Below are 18,351 nucleotides of genomic sequence, written 5' to 3' on the forward strand. Positions count from 1 at the left end.
TAGGAATGGCCACACAGCGGTTTCCAGGGTTATTATCGTAAGTGTTGACAGGCAAACTGCTGAAAAACAACAACAGCTCTCTGCAGTTTATTATACGGATGGGTGTGGATTCCAAGAAAAACATGGATGATGTCAGATTTTACAGTCAAAGTTAAATTAACACAACATTTTCACTGCAAAATCTTAAAAAAAAAAAAATGACAACCAAAAACTGCAAACAAGTCTGTTCCAGTCATGGGCAGAGCATTTTATTTCATTTTGCACATCAACATGAAATTTTGCAAAAGGTAATCAGAGAAAGCATTACTTGAAATAAAAACTTAATTATCTTAATTAAAACAGTGTTCACCAAGTATTACTGCTAAAAAATGTATGAGTATAGATAGTGCACACATCATCTTCAGCGATTCAAAGATTCTCCACTCAGCTAAAGAATAAGTGGGGGTTTGTCCCCATTTTGCCATTAGAATAACATTTAATCTGTGTCATTTATTATATTTATATAAATTAATAATAATTTATTGATTTATACAACAGTAGCAGTGTAGATTAATAAACATAAATGTAAAGTTATCCAAAATGCTACACTGTGAGTCTAAATGCACCAGCACATTAGGATGTCATTGCTGCTCATTGCGAGCTACAACTGTGCGATATGGAAGGAATAAATTTGAGTGGGACATCGAGTCTGATGCTTGTAGACCAGTGGTGTCAAGATAAGGCCTGAGGGCCAGAAATGGCCCAGCAAAGACACCAATTCTTAACACTTAAGATCAAAGTGGGCTGTATGTGGCACGATATTTAAAATGAGGTTTATATCCCTGTTGTGGGGTGTCCACCATGACGCCGTTGTGGAAACAGCTACTAGAAGCATCTTACAAACAAGCTTTTGCTATCACAATTCAGCTGCATTTTCTGCTCTATCAGAAGCACAAACATTTTGTTTTGCACGTTTAGTTTTTCATTTATTCTCCTTGATCGCTGGTAAGTTTAGAATTTTAATGCTCCATTCCTATTGGTTGATTCTTAGACAGTATTTATAATGGTAGACTCTCATCTTCAATTTCTAAAATTGCCAGCTTTGGGCTTCGATCACTGAGCAGTGTAAGACTTCTGATATGGAGGCACAACCAATATAATATTTAGTCTCTTAAAAAAGACTAACTGCACTTACTGAGATCCTACATGAGACATTTAAATGCAGATAAAATCCTTAGTAGGTTTAGGCTGAAAGTCTATATAATTAACAGATTAATGCTGATTTCATCAGACTAGGTGTAATGTCAAAGAGCTTTCTTAAAATGAAAAAAAAAAAAGCAGAAAATGAGCTGACTCTGCAGTTCCCCTTAGCATTGCAAACCATTTTAGCCCCTTTTAGATGGTTATTTTGCTTTTCTTGTCTCTGAATGGCCTCTTTACTTGTAGCCCTAAAAGTTATGCGTTTGCCTTATATTCCTTAAAAAGCTTTACTTTCGGACAGCTTTACATTAGCTGAAAATCACCAGAATGATGGACTGACAGAGCTGATAACAAGCTATCATTTAAAGACCTCAGCATGTTATTTTCAGAAGTTATAATGACACTGAGGATGAATATTAAAAGAAATCCAGATTTTTTCTGTGTGTATTAGATGGACACTTATCATGATCTAACTTGGTGACGACCCTAAGCCTAACACACATCAGAATGTATTTATGTCCCCCTGCCTCGAACTGTTGTTGCTTATGCATGTTTTTTGACTAGAATGAGCACTGTAGTTTGAGTGGATTATAATACATATCATACTGCTGAAAAATGTCCATTTACCAGCAAAAATACTGTAGTTCACTCTGCATTTATGCTCTTTTACTGAAGCCACTTTCCTAAAAAAGTATTATATCATACGAGTATGAGCTTAGTCATCACCTGTTGATGAATAATCCTCATAAATTTGGAATTGTGAAGAAAACCCAGCCCCATTTTGATGGTGCGCTAGTGAGATGCTTCTGCAGTGGGCATTGCTCTGTGCACCTCCTGAAACTGGTTACAGTTGGGATCCCCTCTGACTTTAGGTGTCTCTGATATCTGGACTCCTGTTAAGGGGTCAACACACCAGCATTCTCCCCGCTGGCCGTGGGTGGACATGTTGCACTGGAAGGAGAGAAGAAAAACACAAACTAGGCAAGATGGAAAACACTGGGAAAAAGAGGCGGGAGGGTAAGGAAACACAGTGAAAGCAGGGGATGCATTAATGAAGCATGGCGTAGGGTGGCTTGAGATTTGTGTTCATGTGTGTGTGTGCGAGGATCTTCTGGCGGCGGGGGGTCATTGGATGAGAGTGAGGACTGTGATTCGGGTGGGACAACACTCACCCAATAACAGCCTGTCCTCAGGTTATGCCCCCTACACACAACCCATCCACAGCCACACATGTGATCGCAAACACTCCCACACATACACGCACAAACGGAGGCATGCCAGCAGACTAGCTCCCCTGCAGAGCCCACCCTTCCCCCCCAACCCCCTGAAATGAGGTCGTAATTGAAGTGGACACAGCACGCGGGGCGGCCGGGTAGGGGATGGCGAAAAGAATGAAGAGCTGGGGGGAAAGAAAAGACTTTCCATTTTCTTCCTTCGATGAGAAAGAACAAAAAAAGTGACAGTTACAGTAATTACCGCGCGACAAGGAGGGACAACTCCAAAAGGGAGCCGAATGTTGAGGAGGTACAGTGTTCCTCCCTGGGAACCGTGGACTCTAGTCCAAAACAATGCTGTTGTTTGTGACCGGTGATGAAAATTGGCTGAGTGGTTGAGAGCCCTGCTTTAGGAAACGGTGGCGCCTATTCAAATCTTCTTTTCTGCTCTACTATCCTCGTAAGAAAACACTGGATATGTGACCTTGTTTGTCCTCCCCTGTCTGATGTCTATGGATGGGCATAATACAAATTCAAGCCCCCAGTCGGAAGCACAGTTCGTTCCTCGGCTTAACAAAAGTCTTCCCATGAAGTACGCCAAACAGTTTTATTGCCTTGTAACCTTGAGCTCAGAAGCTTGTTGCCTCATTCATGATGACAACATCTCCCCATGCATTTGTGCGTTTGTGTGTGTGTTTAAGAGCAGAACGCTAAGGAAGAGGCGGGTGTGAGAGTTTATTAAGAAAAAAGACAGGGGGAGGAGGCAGGTGGCAGGAGTGAGAAGGAAGTTATACTTTTGCCAGGGTGATTTTGCCAGGCTGATACAAAGGAATTGTGTGAGTGTGACTCAGACAATGAGAGAAAAGAGAGGGGAAACCCCACAAAGTAATACGTGGGTGAAAGAGGAAAAACCAAAAAGAAAGTCTGAGGAACTGAAATGAAAATGTGAAAAGCGAAGGAGGAAACATAAATGCACTCAAAACTTTAATGCGTTACACATGTATAGGCACAAGAATCTCCACCGATACCGAAAGCCACAGAAGCTCTTTCCCATCATCAAAGTCAGCGGTCATTACTTACATAACCACCAGCAAAGTTTAAAACCTGTTGACATCTGCAACCACTTGAGTTTGTTATGGTCTTGTGTTACAGATCACCACGAAACAGTAAGTCACCAGCAAATCCCACAGAGCATAAAACCGCCATGTATCTGCTCACTATGGGCTGAATCACCAAAACATGCCACAGCAATAGCAGGAACCGTAGGAGTGATGTCACAGCAGGTGTGCTGCTTTTTGACAGCAGATGGAAAACACCTGCTGTGACAGCACTGACTGGGGTGTGGCCGTTATTGTGAAACTCGTGAGTTTCCTGATGCGTGATTCAGTGTTCGTATTATTCAGCAAAGATGACAAACGAGTTTACAGTACATGTGAGTAGATCTGAATAATGGAATTAGTCCAACGACGAGAACGTTTTTTGTTGTTTTTTTTGAGTAGTTCAAATGAAGGATGAGGCGTGAAATTCAGTGGAACAATGTGAAACACTGCTTAGACACCAGTGTTTTCATTTGGTTTGGTGGTTTGTAATTTTCTATGATTTTCAGTTTTACTTAACAATAACTGTAAAAGATTTTATTGCCATTCTGAAACTGAAATGTGGCCACAACTGTATAACCTGTGTCTTCCGTGTCCTTTGGCTTTTTGTATAAGCAGAGTGCGGCTCTGAGCACTGTAAATGGTGCTCAGCAGTGGAAGATTTGATAAACAAAAAGGGTAACTGGTCAAGAAATGATGTCTCTCAAACTGAACTTTTAGACTACCCTGGGCAAAGAATGGAAAACGAGGCACGTGGCATTGTAAAGCGCTTTGGGTGCCTTGAAACGCGCTATATAAAATCCAATCCATTATTATTATTATTATTATTATTATTACTATTACTTGGACAACAAAGGTGACCTGTTTGGGCTTGCTACTTTCTGTTTCCACCTTCAAACTGGTTACGGATTTACATGAGATTGTTACTCTAAAAATAGATAGATACATTTAGTGACTCACCTGACATTTGTATACACCCCATAAACAGAATCACATCAAAATAAGCCATAAGCACACAATACTCAGTCACTTGCACTCTCCTTGAATTTTAGAGATCATTTTGGGCATACCAGTATGTGTTGCACATGTTCAGAGTTTTGATGGTTTGATGAATGAAAGATAGTTTGGATCTGGTTTTCTGAACAACGGGGGCAGCAATTTAGATTTCCCCTTGATGGATGAAAGTTTCCTCAAAACTATATTCTTTGTTGTGCCTTTCTGCTCAGGCATTCAGTTCAAAAATCCTATTCCAGGATACCTGTACTCAAAATTAAATGAAAATGCTACCACATTAGGCTGTGTCCATGCAGGAATTAATTCAAGGTGAACAGAGATCATAAAAACTAATGACATATGGCACCTTCAACTTGGCAAGATAACTGCTTGGTACCCTAGATAAACTTTTTTAAACTTTTCTCAACTTCCAGTTCGGTGATTGAAGCAAGTACCAATGAGTGTGTAAGGTAATGCTGATTGACACATTACCCAGCAGTAGATACATAACAGTATAACCTTCTATCATCTCTTTTGAGTCTGATTTCCAGTGAGAGGATGAACATAAATATGCAATAGATCACATTTAGGTAAGATGACTGATGGACTCATCACACAACAACCCCCAACCAGGAGTCTAAGACATGGCTTTAAGATGTGTATCATAAAACTCGCATTATTAAACATCTTTGCTTCTGCTTGTGATCAAAAAGGTTCTCAATTCTAGTAACTTAACTAATATCCTTTTGGAGATTTTGTTGCCTGGCTCTCTTGCTAGTTGCTGTTGGGGCAGATCGATCTTAAAGTAGAAAGCTACTCAAGTCACAGCTTACAGCAGTTTGGCTACACTGACCACATCAAGGCTGGACAATATGTGGAATAAGAAACTCACTGGAGAGGCAGTCAATTATACTGTTGTGAAGATATCAGTGGAATCCACACTGACAGTCTGACCCTGAGAGACTAAATAATAGCAGCCCATCATCCTGCTGGTTGCACTCATGACCTGATGCATCATGTTCATGCTTGGATTCTCGGTCTTAGCTGAAGACAGCTGACATGACCAATAATGTCACGGACCCGGCTCTGGAGGACTCGGGGGTCCGTGACCAGTTTTGACTGTTGTTATTGTTGTTAGTATTATTATTATTTGGTGATGTGTGTTTTCTCCACAATGCTGTGTTAGTCTGTGTCCCACTCGTATGTATAGGCAGGGTGTGGGTGTATACGTGTGTATGTCTGCGGGTGTGGCTGGAGGATGGAGCACAGCCACCTGCAGGCCTGATAGGTGTGGCCCTGCGAAGGACTGGCCACACCTGAAGTTCCTGCCACACCTGTTGGTGATCAGGGCTCGTCGGGGGAGCTACTTAGGAGAGTGTTGGAGCTCCCACCGGCGCGGGATCATTGAGTTATCGTACCAAGTTAGTGTGTCAGCATATGTCTGTGTTGTTCGTATATGCCCGCCGAGGGTTAGTGTTGACGGCTGCCTCTATGGTTTCCCTGCAGGAGGAAGAGTGGTCCAGAAAGGCAGCACGCACGGGGTGTGCGGAAACACAACAGCGGGGAGCACGAGCACGAGCACAGACGTCGGAGGGAAGCACGCACACGGGGTTCAAGGGAGCAACGGGGAGTTATTGTGTTTACAGTTTTTCACTGTGAATAAAGAGCACTGTTTGCATCGCAGAGTCTGCGTTTTGGGTCCTCCTTTCCCCACATCCCCACGGTCTGCCAGCCAGACCGTGACAAATAATTATCCTTTAAAAGAAAGTAACATCAGTTTGACGCACGGGTGGCTGAGGTCCACAGACACAGAAAGTTCTACCGGAATTTAACTTGAAGAGAAGATCATCTAAAGCCATTTTTTTTAATTTACTTGACCAAATTTGGAGATATTTTTTGTTTGCTTCTCAGGTTTTCCAGCATTGTTTGGCAGGCTTTTTGCAACAAGGGCTATTTCTTTCTTCCTTTTATGTCTACCCTCTCGTCAATGGGAAGTCTCAATTCTTTCTTTATTATGCTTCAAATTATATCCTGTAAGAATCTAAAACATAAAATAACAAAAACGTGAAAAGTCTTACCATACATATATCATGGATGGGTCTCTTGTGAATTTATCTGACCCAAATGTTCTCTTTTGTAAAATAATGTGACGTAGGACAGGTGATATGCCAGCAGCTCACCTGCTTGAGGTTATACAGTCCATGTTTGTCACAGTTTGGAAACTTGAGCTGATACAGGTTCTCCAGTGGGCCTCTGTTATCCTCTGAAGTCATTTTAGCAATCTCCTCTAAGACCCTGTCCAACTCCTGCTGACAGGCACTCTACATGATGAGGGAGAAAAACAACAGTGAGTAATTAACATGTACAAATACACCTGTAGTCACTTTTAGGCGAGGCAAAAAAGAGAGGTAGGTTAAATTTGACTTGTGCTGGAGGCCGAGCAAAATGTTCTCCAACAAAAAAAAAAGAACAGTGAAATAAAATACATCTGTGCATCTTGTAAAAATGTCACAAATATACACATTTATAGTTAACATTTTTATGAGCCACAGTTAGACAAGCAGCAGTTCAGCCAATATTATTGATGTGAGTCTGCTGGAGCGGAACGTAACTGACTGGGCTGCTTAACTCAACTGGTGGCCACGACCATGACCACACAGACACACACAAACCTGTGCTTTCATGCACGCACAAAATTCTTAGCACACTTTTCCTGTACTTACTCTTCTTGTTCTGCACATTTACAGTGTATTCAAGTGTGCACTGTAATGCAGACACACACACCGAGTGCCAGTCTACCCGTGGGATCAAAGGGGTCTGTTCTTATGATTAGTTGGCTGAGGATGAGAGAAGGGAGCGGGAGGAGGCACAGTCTGCCACGAACTTTATCAGACATCTGAACATATAGATGAAAAGCCCTCTCCCCCTCTCTCTGTGTTAGACTCCTTTTCTTTTTCCTAATAAAGACATACATAAACCAACATGTCAAAGACAACTTTTAGTTTCAGAGCAGAGTCCCTGCTCCTACATATTGGGATGTTAGTGGCCAGATTAAGATGGTCCCTGGACTGATTCTGGGCTGTATTTTGCCCATGTGTGTTCTTGAAAGACTCGTGTTGAGATTGATGTCTCAAGATTGGACAAGCAGTCCTTAAGTTGTAATTTAGACACCCCTTTTACAGAAGTGGTTTGGTGTAATAGTCTTTATCTTTTTATTTTTATTTACTGCAGCCTGTCACCACGACTGACCTGATGATGTGCCTGGAGTTTCTCTTCCAGTTTGGGAGTTCAGCTCCTAATACTTCTATTACCACTTAGGACTTTAACCTCCACATCTGCTCCAGTTGTTCCTGGCACTTCTTTATTTTCTTGTGCTCCTTCTTCCTGATGTTGCTGTCCACTGAGATTGCCACATCTATTAAAATTGTGGTCTTCATTGTCAACCACCACTATGTCTGATTGGTTGGCCAGCAACTTGTCTGTCTGGAACTCGAAGTCCCACTGCACTGTTGTTCTCAACATCCTGTGGTGGTATCTCTGATTGGGAGTTACGGACTTCTAATCTGTATATGGTACAGATGTGCCAGTACACTATCTTAGCCACATCTTCTGTCTGTCTATGATACATCCCATGCAGGGCCTTGGTCTTCCATAATAGTGTTCTAATCCTCTTCAATCCCGCCTGTTAACCCCAAGTAGGTGGATCAGTAAATTCATGTCTCACTCACTTATGACTGACAGCTGATGGTTTCACCACTCCTGAATCTACAGTATATCTGTGTTCACTCTTTGTTATGAGCTGGTTTAGGGGGAGGCCTATGCAGAACCGCGTCACCTTGGTATATCCTGCACTTGATGGTAACTTGTGAAATTCCCTGGAATGGGTCTATAGTGTTCTCTTCCACAGCCCCATGTACTTCCTGATGAATGTTATCAGTGCACTGTTAGCCTCGTAGCGGCCGCCGGTCTGACTGTCAGGTGAACTGAACTTCAGGTAAGAAGTTATGACCTGCAGTCTATCTGGGTCAGATATAAACCAAGTTTAGGTGGAGTTTATTTTCGTTATGCTGAGTTTTTCGTACTGCGTACTAGCTAGCATGACGGGGTTTCTATACAGCGGGGTGGGTGCTATGATGTTACTGATGTTGAACTTTATTTTGTTCATAAGGTTAATTAGTAGAGTTGCCAACCGTCCCGTAAAAAACGGAATCGTTCCGTATTCAGACAAAATATTACGCGTTTAGTATTGAGGTGAAAAGGAACACAGTTTGTCCCAGACTTCAGCTACAATGAAAAAGACACAAAGCTGGAGTTATTCTGTCTTTTGCTGTCAGCTGCCTCTTCTTCTCTCATTCTCTCCCTCTCCCGTTTCTACTTCAATCATGAAACTGATCAGCTGGTTACTGTGCAGGGGGGGCAAGGTAGGGCCTTAACAGGGAGAGGGGCGCACAAAGAAATACTTTTCTTTCTTATTCTCATTTAAAATGTCTAGCTTTTAAAAAATAATTATTTGAGCCTTACAACAAACGATTGATAGATTAACGCATATATACCATCAAGACAGTGTACATCACTGTCACAACAGTGTTTGTTTTCATTCAAAGGCTTTATGATTTTTCCTATAATGGTGGGCCCAGAGTCAAAATGCCCAGGCCGATTTTTTGTCACAGTCCAGCCCTGTATGCAGCTCATGTGCAGTCTGGTGTTACCTACATCTTCCTATTCAGAAGGCAGAATTTCCGAGTTCTGAGTACAGTCAAAGCACCACGACTGCAGTTTTTGTGTTGGATGTAAAAAGCGCACATGACGCTGTGACGTAGGCTAGAATCATGGCGGCAGTCAACGACGGTTCCCAGTGCGCTGTAGCCGCTGAATCACTATCTTCAGCAGTAGCTTTCTTTTACAGATGTTAGAGCACTGAGGTACCAGAGTGGATCTTTGGTCTTGGGCTCTTCTATAATTCCCACTTGTTGCATATAACCTCTCTCATTAGGTCAACAGTCAACAAAATAACAGCTGGATAGTCTGGTAGCAACATTGGATCAGTGGTTTGATTCCAGGTCAGCCTAGGCACCCAATGCTACTTGAGCCTATGTTGGAATATGAGTGAGCTGGCTTAATGAGGTCTGCATCATGTGTTAGGGAACTAGGGTACACTGATGAGAACCTGACTATTATACTTGTTATTGGATTATTGGATTGCAGTAATTTAATCTTTATGAATTAAGTTGGATACATTATATCTTACATTTTGTTATTGGCTTTGGAAGTTATGGACACCACTCTTCCCTGTGTCCCTCTCTGTACTGTGGAGCCACAGACTCGCCCATTTGGTATCTTTTTCTATAAAAATGGGCTGGTTCCCTCTTACATGTCTGCATGTACTGAATGAATATGGCTGTCACAGTTTTTTTTTTTTTTTTTGTCAAAAAGAAAATTGAGAGAGACAAAAAGAGAGAGAAATCTGTCACAACCAGAGCTCTGACAGTGAAGCCTGTGTTCAGCATATAGCTCTATGATCTCCAATGACTATTCACAACAAAGTGCATATACTCAACACTAGTCATTTGAAGTCCCTCCCCTTGCCCAGCTGCACGACTCCTTTTACTGCACTGTCTCCTTTGTTGCTTCTAATGATCTAATGATTGTATTGTACCGCCCCGCTTATTATTTCTTGGTGTACTTTGTTTTATTTGGCTGCAAGCGAGGTTGTTAAATGAGGGAGAAAATGAGCAAAAGCATATCATTGTTTGTCTTATTGAGACATATATGGGCGTCCATATGCGTAGCCCCCTTCAGGCCCAAGCTCATTTGCATGAAACAGGATATGTGTGCTTGCACGCCAGCCCATTGACGACTTTCTAGGAACTGTTTTTAATTTTTTGCGGTGTTGCACTGTGAAATGATGAGTGAGTGCTAAAGAATGGAAGGGGGCGGGGTTTTAATGTAAAGACTGCATCAAACTGCCAACTGCCACTCCACTGTGGTGAGAAAAACAAGATCACTTTTCATAGTAAAGGTGCTCATTATGAGCAGTTACTGAAGACGCCTGTGGCTGAATAGGGGCACTGTTGCTTCTGCAACTTTCTATTTAATTAACAAACGCATCAGTAAATCATCAGAGTGGAAATGTGTCATTATGTTTGAAAGCATTTCAAACACAAGGCCTTCAGCTGCCAAAGCTATACAAAGAATTTCTCTACAAACAAATAGTCGTTGCATTAAGAATCTGATGTCACTGTAACTGTCACCTCAGCTCATATCAACTGGTGTATTTTTCAACACTCACAGTTTCTATTAAAGCACATAAATGAGCGCTTATATTAAAGCATGGTACAGGGTGGAAAATGTGGAGCCTACCAAGTAAGCTATGAACTGAGATTGAGCTGGGCCTGTAAAACGCATAAAAATATAGAGAATGTCAAGGATTAAAAAGTGAGTGTGTGTTTATTGTGTGCACATATTAATCTGTTTGTCTGAGTAAAACAGTGCCCAGAGGAGGGCACCACTGTACCAGACATTATTGCTCACACAGCACATTTTTGACCTTGTGTCACTGCTTCTTTTGATGGGCAAACATTTCGCTGTATCCTGTAATGATTATCTTTTGTAGGCCTAGAAAGAAGATGTAACATAGGCAGGTAACGAATAGGCCCCTACATTACACACTGCTGAGATTTTTTTTTTTCTTTTCAGCTGTTTCTTTTTAACGACATGCTTCTTTGTTTCCATGTCAGGCAGATGAGCTGCAGGGGAGGTTACAATATATAATTACAACAGTTTTGCTCGTACGATTTATAATAACTTGTGGATCCAATTATGTCAGACATGGAGCCAATATACTTCAGGTTACCAGTTAGTCTACAAAAACAAATCCCAGTGAAATGAACCCTGAATTGTTTACCTGTAGCTAAATTATAGGAAAAAGATTTAACCCTGACCTGAGATACTCTCTGATTTATCTTCATCCTTGTTCTGCGGTCCTGAAGGTATTGTTCGAGGGCGGTCTTCTGCCAAATCCATGGGTTTAGAGGCGGTCTCCCGGTGAGTGGATTTTCAGTCCCATGCACCTCTGCAGCAAATAAACACACAAAGCAAATGCAGTTAATGTGTAGCATATGTCCAGATAAACATTCAGACTTCATGGCTTTTTGGTTTCGATCCTTGTGTAACATTCAATACTTGTTAGGTTCCTAGAAAACCTTATTTTGAGTCATTTGTTTGAGTATGAAAGTTTTCTTGTGGTTTCTTTAGTTAACAAACAGATGTTGTACACACTAAAAATTGCCTCAGTTTTTAGTGTGTACAACATCTGTGCTTACTAAAATGCTCAAGACTCATCTATATTTATCTATTCAGTAATCAAAGCTACTATTAAAAGTAATTATTTATCTAATAACAGGCCCTTTGAAAAGTTGTCTTAATCCTAGAATTAAAGGACAAAGTCATTCTGTGTCCTCAAGGCATCCTGTGACCCTCCTGCTTCATGTGACTAATTCTGTGCAGCCAGCCGTTGTGTGGACCAAACCGTGCTAAGATGTTTTTTGTGAAATGGCCAAGTGCTACATCCAGCCCATTTAGGTTTAAAATACTGAGCTACACTGAGCAGTGGGGGTCTCTGTGAGAGCAGTTACTGTTGACTGTTATAGCAAAGTATGTTCATCATTTGGTGGCGACAGGAGAAACAAAGCACAAACAACAAAACAATCCACTGAGGTCATTCAGGGCAGATCCAGACAGTGAATTTAACGATGCTGATGACTGTAACTAACAGAACTACATCAGGGGGTTAAAACTGTATGGACTTTCATCAGCGTAGCAGTCAAAACAGTCATGAATTATAGTCCTAAGGTAGACTGGCAGTCAGTGAAGGTGAGTCCAGACTCGTGAGGATGCACATCTGATGAAGGCTTTTCATGCTGAGTAAGGATTTTTTATGGCATCTAACTTTCCTGCCAGAGGCTTTGTGGGTGTGTGAGAGTGTGTGTATTTGTGTAAGACCGTGTGTGTCTGTAATTAGCACTGAAGCAGAAGAGGTTGTAAATCAAGCCTGAGAAGGAAGCCTTCCCCCAAATCTTGGGAGCTCCTTACACATGCCATGGCACTGTCTGAATGTGTCTGTGCTCATGTGTGCTGGTGCACGCTCTGCCAGGTGTGCAAAATGAGCAAGTCCGGCTTCTATGTTGCTAGAAACGTGTGTCTTACAAATCCCTTTCTGGCAAATTTGGAAATTTCCTCTTGAAAGAAAATTAAAGCAATTAAAGAAAAACAAAAATAAATCATAACTAAAAAAACAAAAGTGAATTATTTGACCAACAAATGTTTTCAACACAGTTACGCTAATTTTTATTTTATGTAGCATCAGTTTACATAAACACTTGCCTTAAGGCGCTTTGTACTCCACCTGTATTACAAAGTAAAGATCCTACTATATTAGAGTGATAACCCCAAATCAGTTAATTCCCTATGGAGAAGCAGTTGGTTACAAAGGGGAAGAAGAGATGCTCAGTGCATCATGGGAAGTCCCCCAGCAGCAGCAGCATAACTAAGGGATGGTTCAGGGTCACCTGATCCAGACTTAAGCTTTACCAGAAAGCAAAGCTTAAAGTATGAACCCTAGCCTTAAAAGTAGAGATGGTGTCTGTCTCTCAAACCCAGACTGGGAGCTGTTTCCATGGGAAAGGGGTTTGATACCTGAAGGCTCTACTTTTAGAGCCCAGTCTACTTTTAGAAACTCAAGGAACCACAAGTGAGCCTGAAGCCTGGGAGCAAATTTTTAGGTTGGGTTAGTATCATACCATGCAGTCTTTGTGATAGGATAGAGCCTGATTATACAAGACTTTGGATGAAAGAAGCATTTTAAAAGGACCAACATTTAACATGCAAGAAACATAAAAATGTGTTCATAGTTTCCCAAATGACAGCGTTCTACCGCCACTGTCTTCACTCCTACAATCACTGAACCTATAGTACTCCTGTGTATATCATACAATGAGAAGTACTCATCAGGTTTGGAGAATTACTAGAAATTTGAAGGTCAGTACCCATTCTCTCTAGATGTGTTCCTAGTAAAACACTGACTCCAGGTTAATCAGGAAGATAGTCTGAGCGGTGGAAAAAGGACCAAGGAAAGGTTCAATAGGTACGTGGAAGCTAACCCCCCGGGTTCATAGTTTTACAGGGTCTTGTCAAATCACATGTTGCGTCCTGAATGAAAGAAAATCCTGATTTGGAAAGAAAGCATTTTAAAGTTGATAGAAATTAGCAAAAATCTAAGATGACAAGTCACAATGCTTCTGGAAGTGTTTTTGTAAGACACATCTGCTCTTTGGTCACAGAGGAATGTAGAATGAACCCCACCCCCACTGTAAAACATGGAAGAGGCTCAGTTTGATGCATCTGGGACACAATGAAATGAGAACAATGAAATTAGATGATCTCCAAGACATTCTTCAGAGAAGCACTATCCAGTGTCAGGGACCTGTTATTTTCTAAAGGAAAAGGATACCAATAATTATGGCTAGTTTTTCATTTAGCTTTGCATATCATGTCAGTTAACAGAGGCAAATGGTGGACGATGGCCATAGACCCTGCCAAGGCTGCCCTTTGTCAACAATTATGTTCATAAGTTCTACGGACAGAATTTCTGAGAGAAGCCAAAGTGTTCAATTTTGTGGTTTGGGATAGTGCAGTGAGGCAGAGCTCAGTTGTTCAAGAGGGGCTGGAGGTAAAGCCTGTGATACTCTATGTCAAAGGGAGCCAGCTGAGGCTGTTTGGGAATCTCTCTAGCGTGCTTCCAAAGTGAGATGTCCAACCAAGAGGAAACCCTGGGGAAGACCTTAGACCAGCAAAAACATCCACTGGCTTGTAAACAAAACGGAATAAGTGGAAGGGTGGATGGAAGGACCAAATTTCACTGTAATCCATCCAATCTTTAGTGGTATATTTTTATTTGCAACAGTACTGGACAGACTGGTTGACCAGCGTTACTATCCCTCAAGCCAAAATCGTCTTCTTATCGAGATTGGAAAGATTCACATGTGAGCTCCACATGGACAGACTGTGACCATAAATGAGTCCTTAAGTTTCAAGCGGTCAAATTAAATTCCCTACAATCTGTCAGTGTTGACTACATGTAAAAGCTTCCAACCTCCACTTCAGCATACAAATTCAGACTTTTGTTCCAAGTTTTGTTAAGATATTCATGAACTGCGAAGGAATCTTTGACTTGGGAAGGTTTTGCAGGGCACATCAAGCAAGGGCTTGCTTTTAAGAAGAAATGATATCTGCCGTCAGAAACACATAAAAGCATTTTATAGCTTCACAACATAAATGTTAGTGGAAGAAAATGGATGGATGGGTAATGTAAAGCATTATTTCCCCTTAGCAATGCAAAAGTGAATGAAGCAGGAATGCTGTGTTGCGGTTGAGTTAAATAAGGTAGATACACAGCTTGTAAACACTTTTCTGCGGTTGTGTTTGAACTGCCTCTACAGACACTTATAGGAACTCATGACTGCATTTTCAAGCAGAAAAAACCCCAAACTTGTCTTTAGCCAACAGCTGTCATCACAATACTGTGTTGTTGATTCTGTCTTCAGCGCCATAGAAACTACCTGTCTCGAGCTGTTTGCAGTGTTGGCTTTGGGTATTGCCTCGATGTGAAGCTTTCACAGTCCTCTCATAGCACAGAATGAGTAATGTCTTTCCAGAGTTGCTTAATGTATTTGTCCTGTTATCATATACAGCAGAGCTGGTCTCAAATTGACTGGGCTTTGACGTCCAAGAAAGTGGACTACTTTAAACCCACTGTCTGTGTAAATGGTTCCTCTTAAGCCCCAACCACTTCAAACACTTTACAGCTGGCAAATGTACAAAAAGAAACAGAATAATGAAGATCCCCTTCAGACCTTTTACAGTAAGCTCTCTCTTTCAACTCTTCTATGTGGCTGTGTGTCATTTTAAGCAATGAAGCTGCCTTTGTAGTTGTTAACAGGAAACTTTTGGTGCTTCTACACTGATTGTCAGGCTTAAGAGGCAAAAAGGTCAAAGTCAATTATTTTTCAAAACAGGCTCTCGGGTGCTGATATATTCATTGTAAACTTACCCCCAGAATGTTGTTTATATGTGATTGCTTCAAGAATATTTATCATTTATTTAAAAATTGCATTTAAGAAATAACCTTAAAACTCATTTCAGTTGATGCCCAACTCTTCAGTTTCTCCAGGAGCTTTACTAAATATACTTGATGCCATTAATTAAGAAGTAGAACCTGCGGCTTCACTTTTTCACAGCTTCTCATTAACTCTGTTTAACGGTGGAAAAAACTCTGAGAAAACCCACCAGACAGCAGAGAAACTATGCAGGTGAGGAGGCGTGAGAGCATTTCACTGCTCAAGACTCCAGTAACACGGAGGGTTTGGCAGATTTTTTATGCAGTTGTGTTGCATGCATACGCTCATGTGCAGGTGGTGTGATCCAATATATCTACTGGTCACTTCCGTTAAAGAGGTTTTAGGTCAGTTCTTACCAAAATGTATCTTGCAGAGAAAGGCCAGAGACATGTTATAGTCTTTATGCCAGTGTGACATGTTTGTTTTTGTTTTGTTTTGTTTTAAGTAACTTTACTAAATACAACTAATATCCAAGACATTAAAGCTTAAGATACGTTTGTTGAATAACTGCAGGCTTATATTCCATCCCTGAACTCTGAGCTGACAATACCAACACAACAAAACGCTTACAATTTCACCGAATGCAATGTATTCCAGAAGCAGCTCTTCACTCTATCAAATGCACCATTTTATCAATCAAACTGGACCAGTTCTAGTTTTGAGAGAAGCCACACCAAGATGCACAGAGCAGATGAGCAAGGCAGGAAGTCAGACACAGGAATAATCATGTTTCAAAATAAAAGACCCCACTATACATGAAACTTACCAAGCTCACAATGACTAGGTTGCCTAAACTTAGTCATCTTAAGTATGCTGTACTTTTTAAGTTCTGGGAACAATTACATTTTACACTGAGAGCGATCTGAAGATGTGCGAATGCTCCTTTGTCGGTCTTGCAGTCCAAACACACACTTCTTGATTGTGCCATATTCTGCAGCAGCAGCACTTTCCCACAGCAGAGCAATGCAGAAAATCATGAAAAAGCACATGAAAAATACCCCAAGACATTAACCTGGCCTCCCTGCTTCTAATCTGATGGAACAGCTAGAGTATGCAGATTCATGGAGTCCCCACCCCAACCCCAACAAATAAACTATTTGTTGACAATGTTTTAGTGCAGAACACCACCACAAACTCCAGAGGTGCGGTTCTCAATGCAATTGCTCAGAGTGGTTTTGGCAGCGTGACCAACAAAATATCAGGGATGAGATTTTAATTTTGTGGCTGATTTTTTAAAAATTACACTAACTCTGTACAGACTTAGGGGGGAAAAGTATCCCTCGCCTTGTTGTTCCATAGCCTGTGAGCTTAGGCAGTGTTTAAACAAGCACTTCAGTCAGTCATTGTGGAAGCTGCACATTACTGCTGTGGTAGGGCAAGGTGGAGAAGGTTCTCAGGTTTAACAAAAAACAGATTAAAAGAATGAACTTCGGACTTCTTTTTGCCTGGTAGTCAGAAGCAAATGTTAACATCACTCTGTGTGCCTCCATGCAAACACAGAGGCAACCTTTTGCAAACACTTTAGTTCAAAGTGCAGTATAATATATTGCTATACAGGCAGTGCTGTGAGCATTCATTTGGAGGCAGAATGTTGCTGGTGAAGATGCATCTATTGCATAGTTTAATCTGAAGACATCAGAATATTATGTTTGACAAACTTTATATGTTTTCTGAATCTTAATCTGATAATTAATGCAGTATGCAAGCTGCAACTTCTCAATGTGCTTTAAGATATGAAAGAGAAGGAGAGAGGGCTATTTACACCTCAGAGGGAGTTTTCTCAGGTTTGCAGGCACCCACATGCAACTCCCACCCAAAGTTATCTGTTATAGCTTTAACTTTTCACACATTCTACTGTGTGCAGCACAAATCGACACAGAATAATTAAAGACCATAGAGTGTGAGTGAAGGAGAAGCAGCAAGTCTCAGCAGAGGAACCCCTTCAGGCCATAAAGGGCAGTCTAAGACCACCGACGCCACAAAGAAGAGACAAGGAGAGAGAAATAAACAGAAGCACAAGGAAAGTGCAAAACAGGTTTGTGCTTTGCGCAGTGGGGATTTTTCAGTTGACGACTGGCGGTCTGAGTGGTTTTATGAACGTCACTATTGGATGATTTTGTCCAACCCACCGATGTGTTGAATGAATGGGTAGGGGTAGATGGTTATGATAATAAAACAATGGTTAATTCATGGTTGTGGTTAGGGGAAGGTTTTGGCTGCCAACATGAGAACTCTGGCTACACATCAGAACTCTGAAACTTTAAACTGGATGCCACAACCTGATGAGGGAGACATGGAAATCAAAGATCAAAGTCAAATCAGTGTTGATTGAACAGGTATTCCTGCTGTGTGTTCTACCCTCCACTGTGTTCTCTACGTGTCCTATCAGCTGCAGTTACAGCAGTGTAAAACACTCAGATTAGAATAAAGTATAACAACATTTTTATATTTTTTGCATCACCAAAATAATACAAGCACATTTCTGTGCATACACAGCAAATTCAAAAGTGTTAAATGTTTTGGTGTTAATAGTCTTCTTGCAAAAGTAGAGTTAATTTTACTCTAAGCAGAGTCACATTCTTTTAATGTAACTCTGAGGTGTAAAATGATAGTAGTTAAAATCGAGTGTTAAAAATGAGTGTTTCTCTGTCAAATCTGGAGGTGTTACAATGGAAACATTAACTCTTGACCTCT

The 18,351-nt window shown here is 41.1% G+C and overlaps 1 protein-coding gene across 1 annotated transcript in view; it reads right to left on the bottom strand.

The window, feature by feature from the left end:
* Nucleotides 1–324: 324 nt before the first annotated feature.
* The window catches only part of LOC146651548 (insulin-like growth factor-binding protein 2-B), a 33,690-nt gene continuing 15,663 nt past the window's right edge, over nt 325–18,351 (bottom strand). Inside the window, exons 2-4 of the mRNA XM_085384454.1 lie at nt 11,425–11,555; nt 6,664–6,804; nt 325–2,130 (exon numbers count right to left, since the gene is read on the bottom strand). Of these exons, the coding sequence (XP_085240580.1) occupies nt 1,972–2,130; nt 6,664–6,804; nt 11,425–11,555 (431 nt within the window). The 3' untranslated portion in view covers nt 325–1,971. The remainder of the gene's footprint in view (nt 2,131–6,663; nt 6,805–11,424; nt 11,556–18,351) is intronic.

Source organism: Rhamphochromis longiceps, linkage group LG16, assembly GCF_057381845.1.
Source record: "Rhamphochromis longiceps isolate RC_006_pf linkage group LG16, R_longiceps_female_GT1.1, whole genome shotgun sequence".
Taxonomy (NCBI): domain Eukaryota; kingdom Metazoa; phylum Chordata; class Actinopteri; order Cichliformes; family Cichlidae; genus Rhamphochromis; species Rhamphochromis longiceps.